At 40.6% G+C, this 17,375-nt stretch overlaps 1 protein-coding gene across 1 annotated transcript in view; it reads left to right on the top strand.

Moving 5' to 3' along the window:
* COL25A1 (collagen type XXV alpha 1 chain) overlaps positions 1-17,375 on the top strand; it is a 404,320-nt gene that overhangs the window by 365,674 nt on the left and 21,271 nt on the right. Inside the window, exons 27-36 of the mRNA XM_066573822.1 lie at positions 372-452; positions 1,123-1,185; positions 5,240-5,290; positions 6,716-6,742; positions 8,078-8,158; positions 10,396-10,431; positions 13,259-13,312; positions 13,763-13,816; positions 15,474-15,500; positions 16,416-16,469. Of these exons, the coding sequence (XP_066429919.1) occupies positions 372-452; positions 1,123-1,185; positions 5,240-5,290; positions 6,716-6,742; positions 8,078-8,158; positions 10,396-10,431; positions 13,259-13,312; positions 13,763-13,816; positions 15,474-15,500; positions 16,416-16,469 (528 nt within the window). The remainder of the gene's footprint in view (positions 1-371; positions 453-1,122; positions 1,186-5,239; positions 5,291-6,715; positions 6,743-8,077; positions 8,159-10,395; positions 10,432-13,258; positions 13,313-13,762; positions 13,817-15,473; positions 15,501-16,415; positions 16,470-17,375) is intronic.

Genomic DNA, 17,375 nt, shown 5'->3' with positions numbered 1-17,375 from the left:
ATCCATACAGCTTATATCAAGTAATACTGCTAAATGTACTAAATTTGCTCAGCTTTTAAGCAAAAGTTTGTGCAATGCATTCCTGCGATGACCTCCAAGATGTCAGAAGCTGTGGGATTTGGGGCATACTACTTATATTGTTTTCTCATCCATAAAAATAACTTCACCCCAGAAGTTCCACCACAATAGAGATGAGAACAGGAATACAGACTACGGAGACTATCCAGCCTTGTGCTCGGATTATGATGATGAATGTTCTCACCTCTGCTCTTCACATATGTGACTGTTACTGTATGGTGTATAGTACAGTGGTAAGCACTTCTAGTATGTTGTTAATGAGTCTTATTAAAGGTTTCTGCTTTGTCACATAGGGGCCAAAAGGTTCTAAAGGAGACCGTGGAGAAACTGGCATTGCAGGGGAAAAAGGAGGAATTGGTCTCCCTGGGCTGCCTGTAAGTGTCAATAACCAGATTACCAAATTGTGTAACTTTGTAATTTATGTTCTTCATTATTTAGTAAATTGTTACTCTTTGCATTACAAAATAAATCAGTTTCCCCCTCTGAAGGGTGAAGGATATGAGAGAAGTTTATGGCTATAGACATCAATTATTTGTAGTGACAAGCTTGTACTCATGGGCAGAACAATTATATTGGTTTCTAGTCGTCAAAGATATTTGGCTTGTATATTATAGTTTCTATCATTAGAATGTGGCAGAAGTATCAATATTTTATTAACTGTTTATCAGATCCATAATGAAACGTTAAATTAAAACTAAACCTCTTCATAGGATGCACTGTGCAAATGTAGCAGGGACGACTCTCTTGGAGCCCCAAGCAAAGGGCGACATGACCTTGGGAGGAGGGACGTATAAATCCTGGAGTTTAACATAGACTTTTACAGATTGGACCAAGAGTGATTCTGCTTTAAGATGAAGGACTGCTCTATGTGTGCCTAGTGGTACTGTGAATAGTTTGATAGATAGAACTTCCCGTTCAGCTCTCTTCCAGAAGACTTGGAGGAAATATTGCGCCATGATATCATATTCCCATTATATATGTATCTGTTCTTTTTTTGTCTCCGATGGAAATATTTTATCTTCATTTTGAAATATTTGTTGCTAGGGGGCAAATGGTTTGAAAGGAGAAAAAGGAGACCACGGCACAACTGGACCTCATGGAGCTTCTGTGAGTAGATCTCATACATGCAGATATTGAACTACATAAATCAAGCCCCACATTACTAAGGCCATACATTATTCTATTACATTGTTATTACATAAGATCCCCATTCATGTCATGGGGATTTTCCTCATGGTTAATGCCATAGACTAGGTTCACATTAAGATTAGAAGCAATGCTCGATGTATAAATCTCCCTACACATGCGCTGCATGGAAAGCGCTGATGTATACAACTGTATACCATATAGTCGCTTACATCATCAGTAGGCGCTGATGTTAAAATCCAAACCACTACAACCCACTTTATACTTTTTTTGTGGTGGCTCCCCGCAGACTGTGGTGTGATTGTGTCGTTGCTTAGGCTGATATAACATGATCTCTTTAAGGGTACCTGGGGCAGGAGGCAAATTTGCTGTTGATTTTCTATAATGGATCCACAGCAAAATCTACAGTGAATCCACAGCAAAAATCTGCATATGTTGTATGAGTAACAGATTTACTCTTTACTAGATTGACCCGATGTTTGCTACACGAACATAAATTGTTTCAAAACTGGTGGTTGTGCACTTCTAAATCTGCTTGGTTAGGTGATTATTTAGAGCGTCAATTTGTATTTGGAGCAGATATTTAATATAAAATGCCTACAGGTCTCTCTCTGTTTGTCTGTCTTTCTCTCTGTCTGTCTCTCTCTCTCGGTCTGTCTCTTTCTCTCTGTTTGTCTCTCTCATTGTCTGTCTCTTTCTGTCTGCCTCTCTCTCGATCTGTCTCTGTTTTTTTTGTTGTCTGTCTCTACCTCTCAGTCTATGTCTGTCTCTCTCTTTCTGCCTCCATATCACTCTCTCTGTCTGTCTCTTTTGTTCTCTTTCTGTCTGTATCTCACTCTTTCTCTATTGCTCTCTTTTTGTCTCTATTGCTCTCTGTCTCTCTATCACTCTCTCTCTGTCTCTCTATCGCTTTCTCTGGGTCTCTCTATCACTCTCTGTCTTTCTATAGCTCTCTGTCTCTCTATCACTCTCTTTGTCTGTCTATTGCTCTCGCTCTGTCTGTCTATTGCTCTATCTCTTGCTCTGTCTCTTTATTACTATCTCTCTCTATTTGTCTCAATCACTCTCTCTCTGTCTATCACTCTCTCTGTCTCTCTATGCTCTCTCTGTTTCTTTGCCTCTCTATTGCTCTCTCTCTGCTTCTCTATTCACTTCTCTATTCTGTGTGTTTCTCTATCGCTCTCGCTCTCGCTCTCTCTCTGTCTGTTTATCACTCTTTCTCTGTTTCTCTATTGCTCTCTTTCTGTCTGTCTCTCTATTGCTCTCTCTATCTGTCTGTCTCTCTATCACTCTGTCTCTCTATCGCTTCCTCTCTGTGTTTTTGTCACTTTCACCCTCTCTGTCTTTCTATTGCTATCTCTCTCTATCACTCTTTCTCTCACTGTCTCTCTCTCTCTATTGCTCTTTGCCTGTCTCTCTATTGCTCTGTCTTTCTTTCTATCGCTCTCTTTGTCTCCCTATCACTTTCTCTCTGTGTTTCTCAGTCCATCTTTTGCTCTCTCCCTGTCTCTCTATCACGATCTCTCTCTGTCTCTATCACTCTTTCTTTCACTGTCTGTCTCTATTGCTCTCTCTGTCTCTATCCCTCTCTCACTCTGTCTCTCCATTCCTCTCTCTCTGTCAGTTTCTCTATTGCTCTCTTTCTGTCTTTCTCTATTGCTCTCTCTGTCTGTCTCTCTATTGCTTCCTCTCTGTGTTTTTGTCTCTTTTTCCCTCTCTCCCTGTCTCTCTATTACTATCTCTCTCTGTCTATCACTCTTTTTCTCACTGTCTCTTTCTATCGCTCTCTGCCTGTCTCTCTATTGCTCTATCTGTCTCTCACTATCTATCTCTCTCTTTCTGTCTATCCCTCTCTCTTTGTCTCTCTATCGCTTTCTCTTTGTTTCTCTGCCCCTATTTTGCGCTCTTTGTTTGTTTCTCTCTGTCTCTCTATCACGATCTCTCTCTGTCTCTATCACGTTTTCTTTCTCTGTCTCTATCGCTCTCTCACTCTCTCTCTATTGCTCTCTCTCTCTGTCTGACTCTCTATCGCTGCCTCTTTCTGTCTCTCTTTCGCTCTTTCTCTCACTGTCTCGCTCTCTATCACTCTCTGTCTCTCTAACTCTCTCACTCTGTCTCTCTAATGCTCTTGCTCCCTCCGTCTCTCACTCTGTCTCTCTATTGCTCTCTCTTTCTCACTGTCTCTCTATCGCTCTTGGTTGGGCAGTGTATGGTGCAGCTTAGCATGTATGCTGTGTTGCCTAGCAACGCTTCACTCATTCCAGCGCATGCTTGAAGCACAGCAGCGCCACCCATAGACTTAACATTGTAACATTCAACCCACCTGATGAGTCCCTGAATGTATTAAACTCACATTTGATGATTTTGCGGCACCGGTGAGCATGTGTGTCATCTAATGACACCAACATCATCCACCAAAGTTACAGCAAAAGGGGTCAAAGTGTGGTGCAAGAAAAAGCATGTAGGCTTATTTATATTAGATTACACCCTCTGCATTGCAAAGGGTGAAATCCATGGTGAAAATCTGCAGAAAGAATTGACATGCTGTGGATTCCAAAATTCGCACACTTATGCATGGAAAATGTCGGTGGCATGTGTATTGAGATTTGTTAAAATTTACTTTTCTGGTACTTCATTGCCATGTATTTGTACTATACTGTATTTCCATGCGCAAAATGCGTGGCTAACATGCCCCATGTGCAAGTGCCCTGAAGGCTTTTATGGTGCAAGTACAGTAAAAATTGGTCTCGGCAAAGTGATATACTAAACAATGAACTAAGTATATCCTGTAAAAGTGTATCCTAAAAAAGTCTCATGGCTCAAAAGTAATGGCACCTATAAAAGCACCATTATGGAATACCAATAAGTAAAAATTAGAGATGATCAAGCACGCTCAGTAAGGGCAGTTACTCAAGCGAGCCTTGCTCATCTCGAGTAACTGCCTTCTCCTCCGAGCATGCTCGGGGGGGGGGGGCAGCGGCGGAGAGTGGAGGGGAGCGGGGGTAGAGTGAGAGAGATCTCTCTCCCCCCTGCTACACCCCGCCACCCCCGAGCACGCTTGGAGGAGAAGGCAGTTACTTGAGATGAGCGAGGCTCGCTCGAGTAACTGCCCTTACCGAGCGTGCTCGCTCATCTCTAGTAAAAATACATTGGAAAATGAAGTATACACATATAAAAGGGAAGACGCCACTGAGTCCGTGGGATACTTTATGCACAACAGGGGTAAAAGTAGGAAGTGAAAATTGACTCAGTATAGCAGTTCAGACATATAGTAATAATCACTTCTTCTACAATGCTAAATCTTGAGAGTGAAAGCGTAATAATTAATACCGTAACTTTAATGGCCCAAATCACACAGTGTGCCAGCAAACATAAAGCACCTACCAAAAAGACTGGGCTACAAAAAGTGCTTGAATGCCATATGTCAGGATATTACCAGATGCACCCAGCAACAACCGCTACCCCAATGCATGTTTCGCATTGTGTGAGGCACAAACTAACTCACTTCACTAAAGATATTTAAACCTGATGTAACCAATGAGATAAAACATCCACATCTGAGTTAATAAGTGGATAATTAGATCATTTATTGCTGAACTCATGGATTCTATTGTATCTTGTTGGACACGCTTGCTTAGTATGAATAGTCTTTTAGGTACATTGGATATATACAGTCCATCATTTATAGGTTACATGATAAAATAAGTAGAGTAATATTATAACCTCAGTATTATTCTCCTTGGAGCCTCATAGTATAACACATCTCAGGATGCAGCATTTTCCTTGCAGTCTTTTCTTACTCAACCACCTGTTCAGTTTGGGAGCCGAGGAGTTAAGCCATCATCTAGATTATGCAGATTTGTTCGTTCACGCTTTGTAAAACAACCTTGGTGATTGCAGCAGTAATCATAATCATCCACACTGAACCAGTTCTAATGATTTTAGTGCTGCCCACATTCTGTAGACTTGAATATTTCTAATCTTACAGAGCTCTTAATTTGCAATCTTTTCACAGATCATAGGTCCTCCTGGTCCACCGGGTCCTCATGGTCCTCCAGGCCCAATGGTAAGCTGATGATAATTGCTTAATATATTATTTCTAATGTATGATCATGAAGGAAGGCATCACTTGTCCTGATTATATTGTGAAACTGCATAGGAGACAGCTAGCGGGAAAGAAGTTTTTAATTAAACTCTTTTGAACTCTACGAACAGAAAGAATGCCTTCCTGGTTTAGATACCCTGCTATGCCATTGCATTTCTCATCACTTATGATGGTTGATTGGTTGTTCTGTAATGACCGAACCAAGAAACCGAATCATTACAATAGATAGTGAGGAATGATATATAGTCAGTGTCTCCTTACACACTTCTCAATGCATTCAAATGTCTACAGACTATGGCCTCCGAGACACTTATGTGCCTAAGAGGCTTAGGCACAAATTGCATTGGAGACCACATGGACATATCTGCCGATGCACAGACTGACCGCAAGTTGACATGCATTTGCATGTCCTCGTTGTTGTCCGTGATACAGACAAGATTAGGACATGCAATGAGTTTTTTTGCGGAGTCCGTGAAAAAAAAATCAGTAGTGCGTGCTGCCTTATTGAGTATTATCGGTCTGTATGCTGTCCGTGTATCATCCATTTTTTTTTCCAAATCTGACACTGATAAAAAAATCGTTAGTGTGTTGGAGGCTCCTTAGAAAGATCGGTAGGGAGTGTTATTGCTTCTATCCATGGTGCGATCACGAAGATCAAAGTTGCAAAAATCATTGCTGACTGTATTGTGAAAATACTTGTTGTTGACTTCGCTATTCCATTTTCAAGAATAAACGTAGATTAACCAAATTTAAGTTGGAGGCCAGAGTTTGTAACTTTAATTTCCGTTTCACTAATTAAAAAGCCTACTGTTCTTTTTGATATGCTATATGAATTCTGTTTTTGAGGATTCAGACAGAATCCCGGAATGGAAACCATGGATATAGGCAATGTCTCTGTGTGAACCTAACCTAAAGGCCCATTTACATGCAACGATTATCGCTCAAAATTTGTTCAAACGACTGCAGATGAGCGATAATTGTATCTTTCAACAGACCGCACTCTGTGCTCTCTGCGGGAGCTTGGAGATTACATTGTATTCTGCCGGCAGCCCCCGATGAGAACAATGCAGCTGTGTGCAAAGCCCAGCCCTCATGCTCGCATAAACTTACGTAAAAAACACCCGTCTGACTGAGTCCTGAATATTAGACAGGATTTTGTCAAATTAAACACTGGTGGAGTAAAAGAGCCAGACAAAACCGGCTGCTAATTGCCAACTATAGGCCTTGTCTATGAAGCAATCAGGTTTAACTTGTCATTTTCGTAGCACCATTTATGAAATGGATGGTCTTCCAGATTGACATGAACAAGTCTTCCACTTATGACTCTCAGACCCGATCGTTTCATTGTGTGTATTAAAAAGTTATGTCACATTTGCATTTTTTCAGGGACCGCACGGCTTTTCAGGTCCAAAGGTAAGTGGATCAGTGTCCTTATTAAGGGATGCATGCAGCATGGATTTGTATACTTTGTGTATATAACTTGATATATAGTGCATGCTTACTTGTCCTGTGAATGTAATGTCTGTTCTGTGTTTTATGTAAGGAAGCCTTGAAGCTCACATAACAGACTATTATGGTAGAAATCTCCTGAAAATTTCATAGTTAAAAAGGCATATCCATAGAAGAATACTCATCAATATACAGATACCCTTTATTACTATTGAGCTTGAAGGTTTTCTGTGAACAAGCTGGAAATTCCAATGTCTTTTCTGTATTAACTGACCCAAGCACACAAAACTGCTATTTATTAATGTAAACAGTAGAAACATTAGAAATATATTTTATATATTTGTATGTAGTTATCTAAAATGTCTAATATCACAATAGACATAGTTAAAATAGAAATTGGTAGGAATTAATTAGAAGGTTTTCATACTGGTCCCATATGAGCCAGTAATCTTGGATTGGTTGAACCAAATCGGCAAAAGGGGGTTCCCTTTAAAGACATTTATTCCCTTTCAACAGGAACAGAGATAAATGTCTGATTGCTAGGGTTCCAACTGCTGGGACCACCAGCGATCCCGAGACCAATGCATCTAAATGCCCCATTTGAATGGAGGGGTAGTCCGCATGGATGACCACTGCTTCAATGGGGGGGAAGGGACTTGTTATTTGTATAGCGCCAACTTAAGTGCTTTTAGGTAATTTGTTTATTACCCCCCAGCAAGCTGGGTACTCATTTAGTCAACCTTGAGCCGGCTACCAGAACCATGCTAGGATTGAAACTGCAACATTCAGGTCATGAGTGAGAGCTTAGGACTGCATTCTGCTGCCTCAACACTCTGCGCCACATGAGGCCATGGATGGAGGAAGATTGATGCTCTTGGCAATCTCTAGTTGGCGGTCAAGCAGTAGCCTCACCACTCTTTTCACATAAGACATTTGGGTATGCCAGTCTCAGGATTGCTGGGGGTCCCAACAATCAGACTACAGTGAGAAGACATTTTTTCCCTATCCTGTAGATAGGGGATAATATATCTTTAATGGAAAACCCCTCTAAGTCTTTTTTCAACCTTAGTATGTAAATTCTTTTGTTTCCCGTTCCAGCATTTAATTACGGCTACATGCATTGCTTGAGTTTTACTTTTTCTTGACCCGAGATGAATATGTTTTATGTAATGCAATGTTTTGGGTGCTTCTTGGATCCATATAATACAGAGTGGAATTTCCAGCAGTGCAATAAGTAAACCTCCTCTGTACCAGCGTGCACAGCCAACAAACAAAACTGGCATCTACTTTTACATTTAGGGTGAACCAGGGTTAAATGGTCTTAAAGGATTGAGGGGTGAGCCAGGTCAAAAGGGTGACAGAGGACCACTGGGTCTTCCAGTAAGTAGACAAATCTATTCAATTTCACCTCAATCCATATGCTTCTTTTCTTTTTATTTCAATGGTTCCAGTGAATGGCATTCATCATTATATACCGTCAATCTCGAAATACATTTCAGTAGGAAGATGCTGGAGCAGAACCATATCTATATATCTTGTGTCTTCCAATCACATAGCTTTGTATTCATCTCCTAATTTCTTGCTAGACACAATTAGCTTCAGTATAACCTGTCAGTAATCTGTCTGCTTAATGTCCACGTCTATGGTGTCTGAGTCCATCACATGTAATATGTCTGGATTACATGTTTTGCAAATGTGATTCTATAATAATATGATCCCACACAATAGCCGTGTGCATTTTCTGTTTGTTTTCACTATAATCAACTATGCAATTTCCCTAATGTGTTTTTTTTTATGATTTTGATTAAATTGCTTATTTTTCTATCTACCATTGTATAAGCATTTGTATCAAGAGTGTCAGAATACTTGATACCCCGGACCCTTATCAGCGGGAGTCCAGGGCACCAGACACTATCAATCCCATACTGAAAGTATATGTATCAGGGCTTAGTCACACGGGCGCATCGGCATACGTACACGGGCACCGATGCACCTGTGTGACTGAGCCCTCACTGCAGGAAGAAGACGGCCGCACTTCAAGACGGACGACTCCCCGCAGCGCTGAAGAAAGAACACATGACCGGCAATGAAGCCGGTCACATGTTCTTTCTTCTGGTGCTGCAGAGAGACGTCCGTCCTGAAGTGCGGCCGTCTTCTACCTGCAGTAACAGGGGGGCCGATGCACCCGTGTGACTGAGCCCTCAGGCTTCACAGTGCTTCTTCATATTCTTCATCTTTTTGTTTGGTTTTCTAATTATTGTATATTAAGTTAACCCTTGAATACTACCCAATAATATCAAATTTTCAAACTAGCGCCACCAGAGTGCTATTCATTACATTTTTTTTATTACAACAACACTGTATTGAGCTCTTATATGTATGATGGTAATTGTTATGCAACTACGTTTGAAAAATATCGTTTTCCGTCTGTCTGGGAAGTTGTAGCATTGTAGGGTTAATAACCAGATACTTTTACGGGATTCTAATTATTTCCAGCAGGGGGCATGACAGTTTAAGTTAATATGACAAGCGCCATGAGTTGTATAAAGCAGAGAATTTAATCATTGACCAGAAATATAATTAAAGTAATTGCTTCCCCTTAGCTGAACTTTGAAGTTAGCTCCACTAGACCCCATATCATGTAGCTTGTTGGACGCCACCGAAAGAAATACAATTTTTCTTAAGCTGGCCTCTTAATCCCTTTACTATATTCACATTCAGGTCCAGTAATGGGATTATTGATAGGGTGCAAGAGCAGCACTTGAGTTTCTCTGGAGAAAACTTAATTTTGCCACTTTACAAAGGGAGTATTGGTTGTTTTATTGATTGTTTCCATCTAAAAGATTGAACATCTTTAGGGCTTATGTACATGAGGGTATAGCGGCTAGCATTTTCCTGGCCGGACGATATATGATTCCATCTAAGCAGTTCTCCCCTTTCCTCCCCCTCACCGGCTCTCTGCCTCTCTCCTCCACTCCGGCATTTGCAATAGGAGTGGGTGGGATGGGGCAGAGCGAAGGTCTGCTCTGCCCACTCCCATTGCTGGCTATGGACAACAGGTGGGGAGGGGCGGGAGCTTAGCTTTGCCCTCGCTCCGCCCACTCCTGTTGCAAACCGCTCGGAGGGGAGGAGAGAGCTGATGAGGGGAAGGGAAGGGGGGGACTGTTTAGATGGAAGCGTATATCAGTCGGCCGTGAAAACACCGGCCGCTATACGCTCATGTAAATAAGCCCTTAAAAAGTTAGAGGCACTTGGATCCTAAACAGTCATAATATAATATCAAGGATGTAAAATTCATGGTTATAATGTAGAAGAACAAGTTTTATTGAACAAGTGCCCATTTTCATTTCAATCCGCTCCTTTTGTGTGTAAAATCATTTTGACTCACCATGAAGACCATATGTCTATGTGTCCTTTAATCTAACCCCTAATACAGCAGGGATCTGGTACATTTTCTACTGGACTTTCCAACAATTAGAGGATATCATCCAACCATCCCATAGTCTTTGTGGCCATATGTATTGTGCTGTTCTTATCCATGTGCTCATTACCCACTAATCTCACGTTCTTGTCACCTATGTTATACCCATCGTCTGTACCTCCACCTAATCATACAGGGAGCATCTGGCTTAGACGGAAAGCCAGGACCCAGGGTGAGTGTTTTGTGTCTTATTCACATGTTCAGCATTATACCACATTGAAAGACAACAAAAGATAGGATTTAGGAGAAAAAGCGGAATAAAAATCCAGTATGGGAAGTAAAACAATCATAATTAATAGGGTCAGTGCTAGATATTAGACAAAACTGTCTTGCATTTATTATACTGGATCTCTACAATAGTCGGCCAGTTTTGAAAAATGATTTTTTTTAACAATACTGATACGTTTCATTTAGCTTTTGACATTGATCAATAGAAAAAATATATAAATTTCACTGTGAGGGTCCTTTCACATGAGCGTATATCAGCCCGCCATTTCACGGTCGGCCGATATACGCTATGATCTGATGCATTGGATTTCAATGCATCAGATCACATGGCCATATTCCCACGACGTAAAAGCGCCCGGCCTGGCCAATATAGCGCCGAGCGCTTTTACGTCGGGCCCAAAAGATAGTCCTGGAACTATCTTTCGGGGCGGAATACGTCGGCCGCTGCATGGGCTTCTATGGGAGCCAATGACAGCAGCTGGAGAAGGGAGGTGGGAGGGAGTTTAGCAGTGGAGCTAAGCGCCGCCCTGTCTGGGCTCCTCCCATTGCTGGCTGTGGACAAGGGGTGCAGAGGTGGCTGGAGCTTAGCTCCACCCCCACCTCCTCCCATTGCAAACAGCCAGAGAGGAGGCGAGAGGAGGTCAGCCGGCGAGGAGGATGGAAGGGGCAACGGCATGGTTGCCTCGGCGTATATGCACCGTGGCCCATGCTGTCTGAACAGACGCACAAACGTTAGATTTGAGCGGCCGTTTACAAGTTTTTATGCCTCAGATGGTAGCGTATATTGGCCGGCCATGAAAACGGCGACCGATATACACTCGTGTGAAAGAGCCCTCAAAGTAATCAAGGTTTCTAATAATTAGTGAATGTATAATTATACACATCCAGCCCTATTACTATGATTCACCTGCACCATCATTGGAGCAGTCATCATTATCAAAGGTTATAGGTAAATTAAATCCATTTACAGCAGGCCATTCTCAAAAACTAAGTTATTGCACTCAGTAGGAGAAACAAAATACTCTTGTAGATAGGATACCTTTTAATGGCTAACAAAAAGAAATGATGTTGCAGCGAGCTTTCGAGCCTACTTAGGCCTCAAAAGCTTGCTGTAAGTAACATAATTTCTTTTTGTGAGCCGCTAGATACTATCATATCTACAAGATTATTTTGTTTCTTCTCCTGAGTACAATAACATTTTGTTCTACTGGCTAACAGGCTACCAAATTTTTTTCTTTTAACCAAAAACTATGAATGACTATACACGGAGGGCAATAGTGTGAAAGCTCACTGAAAAGACTTATTACAACTTTGAAGATGCAAGAGCCTATGGTTAAGATGGGATACTGATAAAATATCCATTACATACATATTCCACCAGTCACAGCTTAGTAAGAGAATAGTAAAAGGTAGTCACTGTTGAAAATATCCCGTAATATTTCAGCCACTATTTGCTGAAGTCCGCAAGAGAATTAAAAGGCAAAGCTGACAGAGGCCAATCTATATACTGTAGACTCAAGTGCTTCCAAAAATATTGCTTGGCCTGAAGCTGGTGAATAGTTCAGCATTCAGGTATTTTATAATTGGAATACATGTATTTGTAGAGATTTGCTTTCACACTGACATTAGAGTCATTCTTCTTTGACAAGCACAACAACCCACTGGTCAAGAAAAAATCAAGATGGTCGAGTCGCTTTTCAGACTTTACCTGGTTGACACTGCCCATTGGTTGTCTAAGACGTGCCATGCTGCTCCGAATGGCTAGCACTGCTCACGTGTCAATCAGAGCAGCATATAGTGTTTTGAGACTACCAATGTACTACCAAAGCACAGTGTTCATCAGGCAGTAAGAGAAGCAGTAGGGCCGTCTTGGTTTATCCGGGACCAGAGGGCCACTTTAAATTCAATGTTGATGCACAGTAAAAAATAGGGGAAAAAACAGAATCATTTTTCACTGCAGTAACTGGAAAAGGATATTTTTAACAGCAATTAGTAGGAAAACATTGTTATTGTGATTATGTCCACTTGTTTAGAGCAAGGAAGTCACTAGGATTTCGAAAGCTATTCTTCATTAAAACATTCAGACTTTCAGAATAACTTTTGTGCAAGTGAATATTTTTATACATCCTTTTTGCAAAAACATATCTATATTTATCCACCACGCTTATCAAGGACTCATAAGTAAGATCTAACAAATATAATATGGTCTACATGTAGAGGTAATACTGGGCCCCTGTAATGGTCAGGAAGGGCACATGTTACATTATAATCATGTTTATTATTCTATTGAATGAAAACGTTTCCTTTTAAAAAAGTGCCAATCTTGAAATGGCCTCAGTTTCCTACTCATCTCTTATTCATCAGTTCTTAAGCATGATCTCCTCCTGTACAGGCATGCGTCTTTCTCTTCACCGGCTGTGGATGCCAAGCTCCAAATCAGTCAATCTCTGGACTATACAGCTCAAATTCTACTTTTAATTCAAAGAACATAGTTTGCCAAAAGCAATCAACTTATGTACTGAAAATGCAAATATTTTCTCATGTCTGTTCCTGTTTGTGCCTTGTCTCGTTTCATGTTTTCTGGATTGTGAATTTAACATACTGTATGCCCTTCAATTTGCCACCTCTGCATGATTCCTTCTAACAAAATTTCTTCCTCAATCAGTCTTTTCATTTCCTGTGCTGCTGAAAAGAGAGGGAACTGACCAATCGGTATCAGTGCTCCAACCTACAAACATATTCACTGTTCATTGACGATTCTTTTTTTTTAGGGCACAGATGGGCCACTTGGTCCACCCGGTCCCGCAGGTCCCAAGGGTGACAGGGTATGTAGTCCATCATACACTAATAGCACACATCTGTCTTACACAAGTCACATGTACATTTGTAATTCATTTAGCATTTAGTGAGTAGTGATATGAAGCAAGTAGTACCAATATCTCTATAAATGACCATTTATATTTTGAGACTTGTGATGTCAATGTTGATTTTTAAGACTATTATTTTTAATGAAGGTATTCCACTCTGATACTCCGAAACCTTTATGGACAAAATACCGGCTTTGTCATATATTGTTTTAATTGGTATTCGTTAAACAAAAATAATAAAGTAAAGGTAAATGACTACACACATTGGCAAGAACAGTATGAGTTACAAATGTCATCTATCCATTTGAACTATGGTATGGGAATTTGATCCGCAGAGTCCTCCCTAAGCGGTCTTATAGTTGTATATTATGTATTTGGGAGCAATATTGTGAATGTTTTGTATTTCAGGGAGAAAGAGGCACAGTCGGTGATCCGGGGCCTAGAGGACCATATGGTTTACCTGTGAGTCAGAAACTTTTTAATTCCAAAATTTAGTGTTAATTTTGTCAATACTCAAGTGTGGGCAGTGGAAATGCCAAGCTAGAGATGGCAGAACCAATTTTTTAAATTCTTTATAAATCTAGACCCCCAACAAATGAACACCTTTGTAGAAGGCAAATGTAAAGTTTTTCTCATTACGTTAGAAGATCCTTCTGAAAATAAAGCTAACAGGTCCAGCTTCTGAAAATCAAGTGAATAGCAAGTAAAGCTTGTTGTAGGCCATACATGCCAGCTATTCATGACTGTAATACATGTATGGATTGGGTTATCCAAAGCTGGAGGAACTGACATTGTGCAGCTCTCTATGGGTCAATTTTCTGATGTCCATATGACCCCATAGATCTTATGTACACTAGAAATGGTATATATATCCATATGATAGAGAATAACTAGCTGATCAGTAGGGGTCTCACCACTGAGACTCCCATGATCCTGATAATGGGGATCTTGTGGCCCCCTCTCATCACTGCAAAGACGCTTTTCCCACTTGCAATGAATGGAACTCTATTTATTTCTTAAAATGGTAGAGTTGGAAGGGACCTCCAGGGTCATCGGGTCCAACCTCCTGCTCAGTGCAGGATTCTCTAAATCACCCCAGACAGATATTTGTCCAGCCTTTGTTGGAAGACTTCCTTTGAAGGAGAGGAGAACTCACCACCTCCTGTGGCAACCTGTTCCACTCATTGATCACTCTCATTGTCAGAAAGTTTTTTTCTAATATCTAATCTGTGTTTTCTCCCTTTCAGTTTCACCCCATTGCTTCTAGTCTTTCCTTGTGTAAATGAGAATAGGGCTGATCCCTCTGCACTGTGACAGCCCTTCAGATATTTGTAGACCGCTATTAAGTCTCCTCTCAGCCTTCTTTTTTTGCAAGCTAAACATTCCCAGATCCTTTAACCGTTCCTCACAGGACATGATTTGCAGACCGCTCACCATCTTGGTAACTCTTCTCTGAACTTTCTCCAGTTTGTCTATGTCTCTTTTAAGACTCTATGCTTCTATTTTAATTGGGCTGATGGAAATATCAGAGCTCTTGCCACTTGGCTATCTCTGACAGTTCTGCAGAAAATTAATGGAGTGGCAGCGCGCTTACATGACTGGCACTCCATTTAATCTCCTCCTCCTTGTGGGGGGGGGGGGGGGATAAAGTATTCTTGCAGTGAGGATGACAGGGGACATGGCACCCCTGTTCTCAGGATCAATGGGGATCTTAGCAGTGAGACCTTCACAGATCAGCAAGTTATCCCGTGTGGATAGGGGATAAGTTGTAATTCTTGTAACAACCCCTTTAACATATATGCATTTAACTTTTATACTGCTCATCTCTAACATATTCTCCTACTACAATACCTTTATACACATGTATGTGGGATGTATTGTATATTTTGTAAGCTGTATAAATGGAAATTAAATAAGTATAGTATTATATACTGCCCATCTGTATTCCTATTAAAATACTACTGCCAGGATGAAATGGCTGCATACAGTGAAATAACATAGATATCCGTTCTAGTAACTATTTAAAGGGAATGAATGAAAGTTCACTGATACATGCAGTATATTCAGCTGCTGATAAAAAGGTAATGCTGTCAGTAACCAGAAATAATCTTTCCTACAGGGCAAAGATGGGGAGCCTGGTCTCGATGTAAGTCGTATGGATGAAACATGAGTCTGTGCATGATCTATATACTCACCGGAAAACATTTCACTTTCATGGTTTTCTTTTGTTTTTCTCATTATTTTTTTACCAATAAAATAAGTGAAATAAATGTAGTTATATTATTATTATAGATTTACCAGGCTTAGCTTGACAGTCTAGTGGGCTATCTGTAATGACAGGAACCAATGTGGATATATATATATATATATATTAATGTTATGTTATGTCTTAGAGTAAGACTTCCAACGTATCCTTAGCAGGTCTCTTCAACATAACAAGAAAATATAATATAGAAGGAAAACAAGAACGTGGGTGCAATATCACATGTCATGTCACAATTCTAGTCAATATACTCCTATGGATCTTCAGTGGCACGGAGTGAGGTTTCCACATGATGCTGTGAATAATTTTCAGAAAGTAGCCTTAAAGGGAACTCGTCATGTCCTATGACCTCCATAAAGTAAAGTTCTATGACCTCCATAAAGTAAAGTTATGGACTCATAGGAAAGGAGCTGCTGAGTCCAGGCATGTGACTTTTTATACTCAGCTGCCTTCTTGTTACATCACTGTCTGTCCATAAAGCCACCACTTGGTGCATTGTCCATATACATCCCATCCATTGTGTGCGCTAGGACTCACTGTCAATAATTAGACAGCAATGGGTATACACATATGCAATTAAGACAATGCGTTCCCTCCATGCACCAAGCAGTGGCTTTGTGGGCAGACAGCAAGAGAATAAAGAGGCAGGTGAGTATAAAAATCACAGCCTTGGACTCAGCGGCCCCGGTCCTATGAGTTTAATTTATGGCGCTCATAGGAAATGACAGGTTCCCTTTAACTCCCTGTAGCTCATCTAGTGCATCCAGTCAGAAAAGGTCATTTTGTATATTGTTTCAGGGTTTTCCTGGTCCTCGAGGAGAGAAAGGAGACCCAGGAGAAAGGGGAGAAAAGGTGACCAAAGTGTTATGTGGATATTAACATTGCAAGCGTGTCCCTGAATTTACTGAACTTTACTATAAGTACCATAAATCTAATCTTTTTTTCTTGTGTGCCATATACCAATGATAGCTTGGACTATGAGCATTGCACTTAGGACTCTGCCCTTATCAAAGCTGGGATAGTTAGTTCCCAGTTTGATTAGTCATTTATGCTGATTGACAATTCTACTGGGAAAAACAATTATTGCTATCAGTAAACTTCACAAAGAACACCTTGTCTTCTTAGCAAAATCACAAATTGAAGTTTTCCAAGAAAATAATAGTGACAAACATCCAACTTGACAGGGTGAGGGTCAGAACATGTCTCTTCCTACATCTGCTTCTCTGTATAATTTGCATTAGGTCTACCCTGGCAGCTAGAGATTTCCAACAGATGTCAACATTTGAGAAGTTTGGCCGTTCATTGAACTTTTTCAAAAAGTTTGGCTCGGTCAGAATTAGTTTAAACTAAACTGAAAGTTCACTAAAACCACGAAAACTGGTATATAACACTATCTAAGAGTTATAGAGCGCCCTATAACACTGAGAATTGCAGGGTTTTATGGCTGTTAGACAGTGCTATACACCAGTGTTCAGGACTAGTGTTGAGTGAGCCGAAGCCGTTGAATCCTGTTTCGGGTAAAACTTTGCTAAAAACTCAGTTGCAGTTTGTGCCAAAACAACATTTTACCAAAGTTTGACCTAAAACAGGGTTCTACTGGTTTGGTTTTCTTAACTCTAGTCAATAGGGCTGGTGTATTATATAGATGTCAGCTCATCATGGTGGCATTTACTGCAACACTAACTTGCCTTTTTCTGATGAAAGGATCTCAGTAAATAATGCAATAAAGACCCTACAGTAAATTATGTATAGTGAATA

Source organism: Eleutherodactylus coqui, chromosome 7 (genome assembly GCF_035609145.1).
Source record: "Eleutherodactylus coqui strain aEleCoq1 chromosome 7, aEleCoq1.hap1, whole genome shotgun sequence".
Classification (NCBI taxonomy): Eukaryota; Metazoa; Chordata; class Amphibia; order Anura; family Eleutherodactylidae; genus Eleutherodactylus; species Eleutherodactylus coqui.
This window is presented reverse-complemented; position numbering and strand designations above follow the sequence as displayed.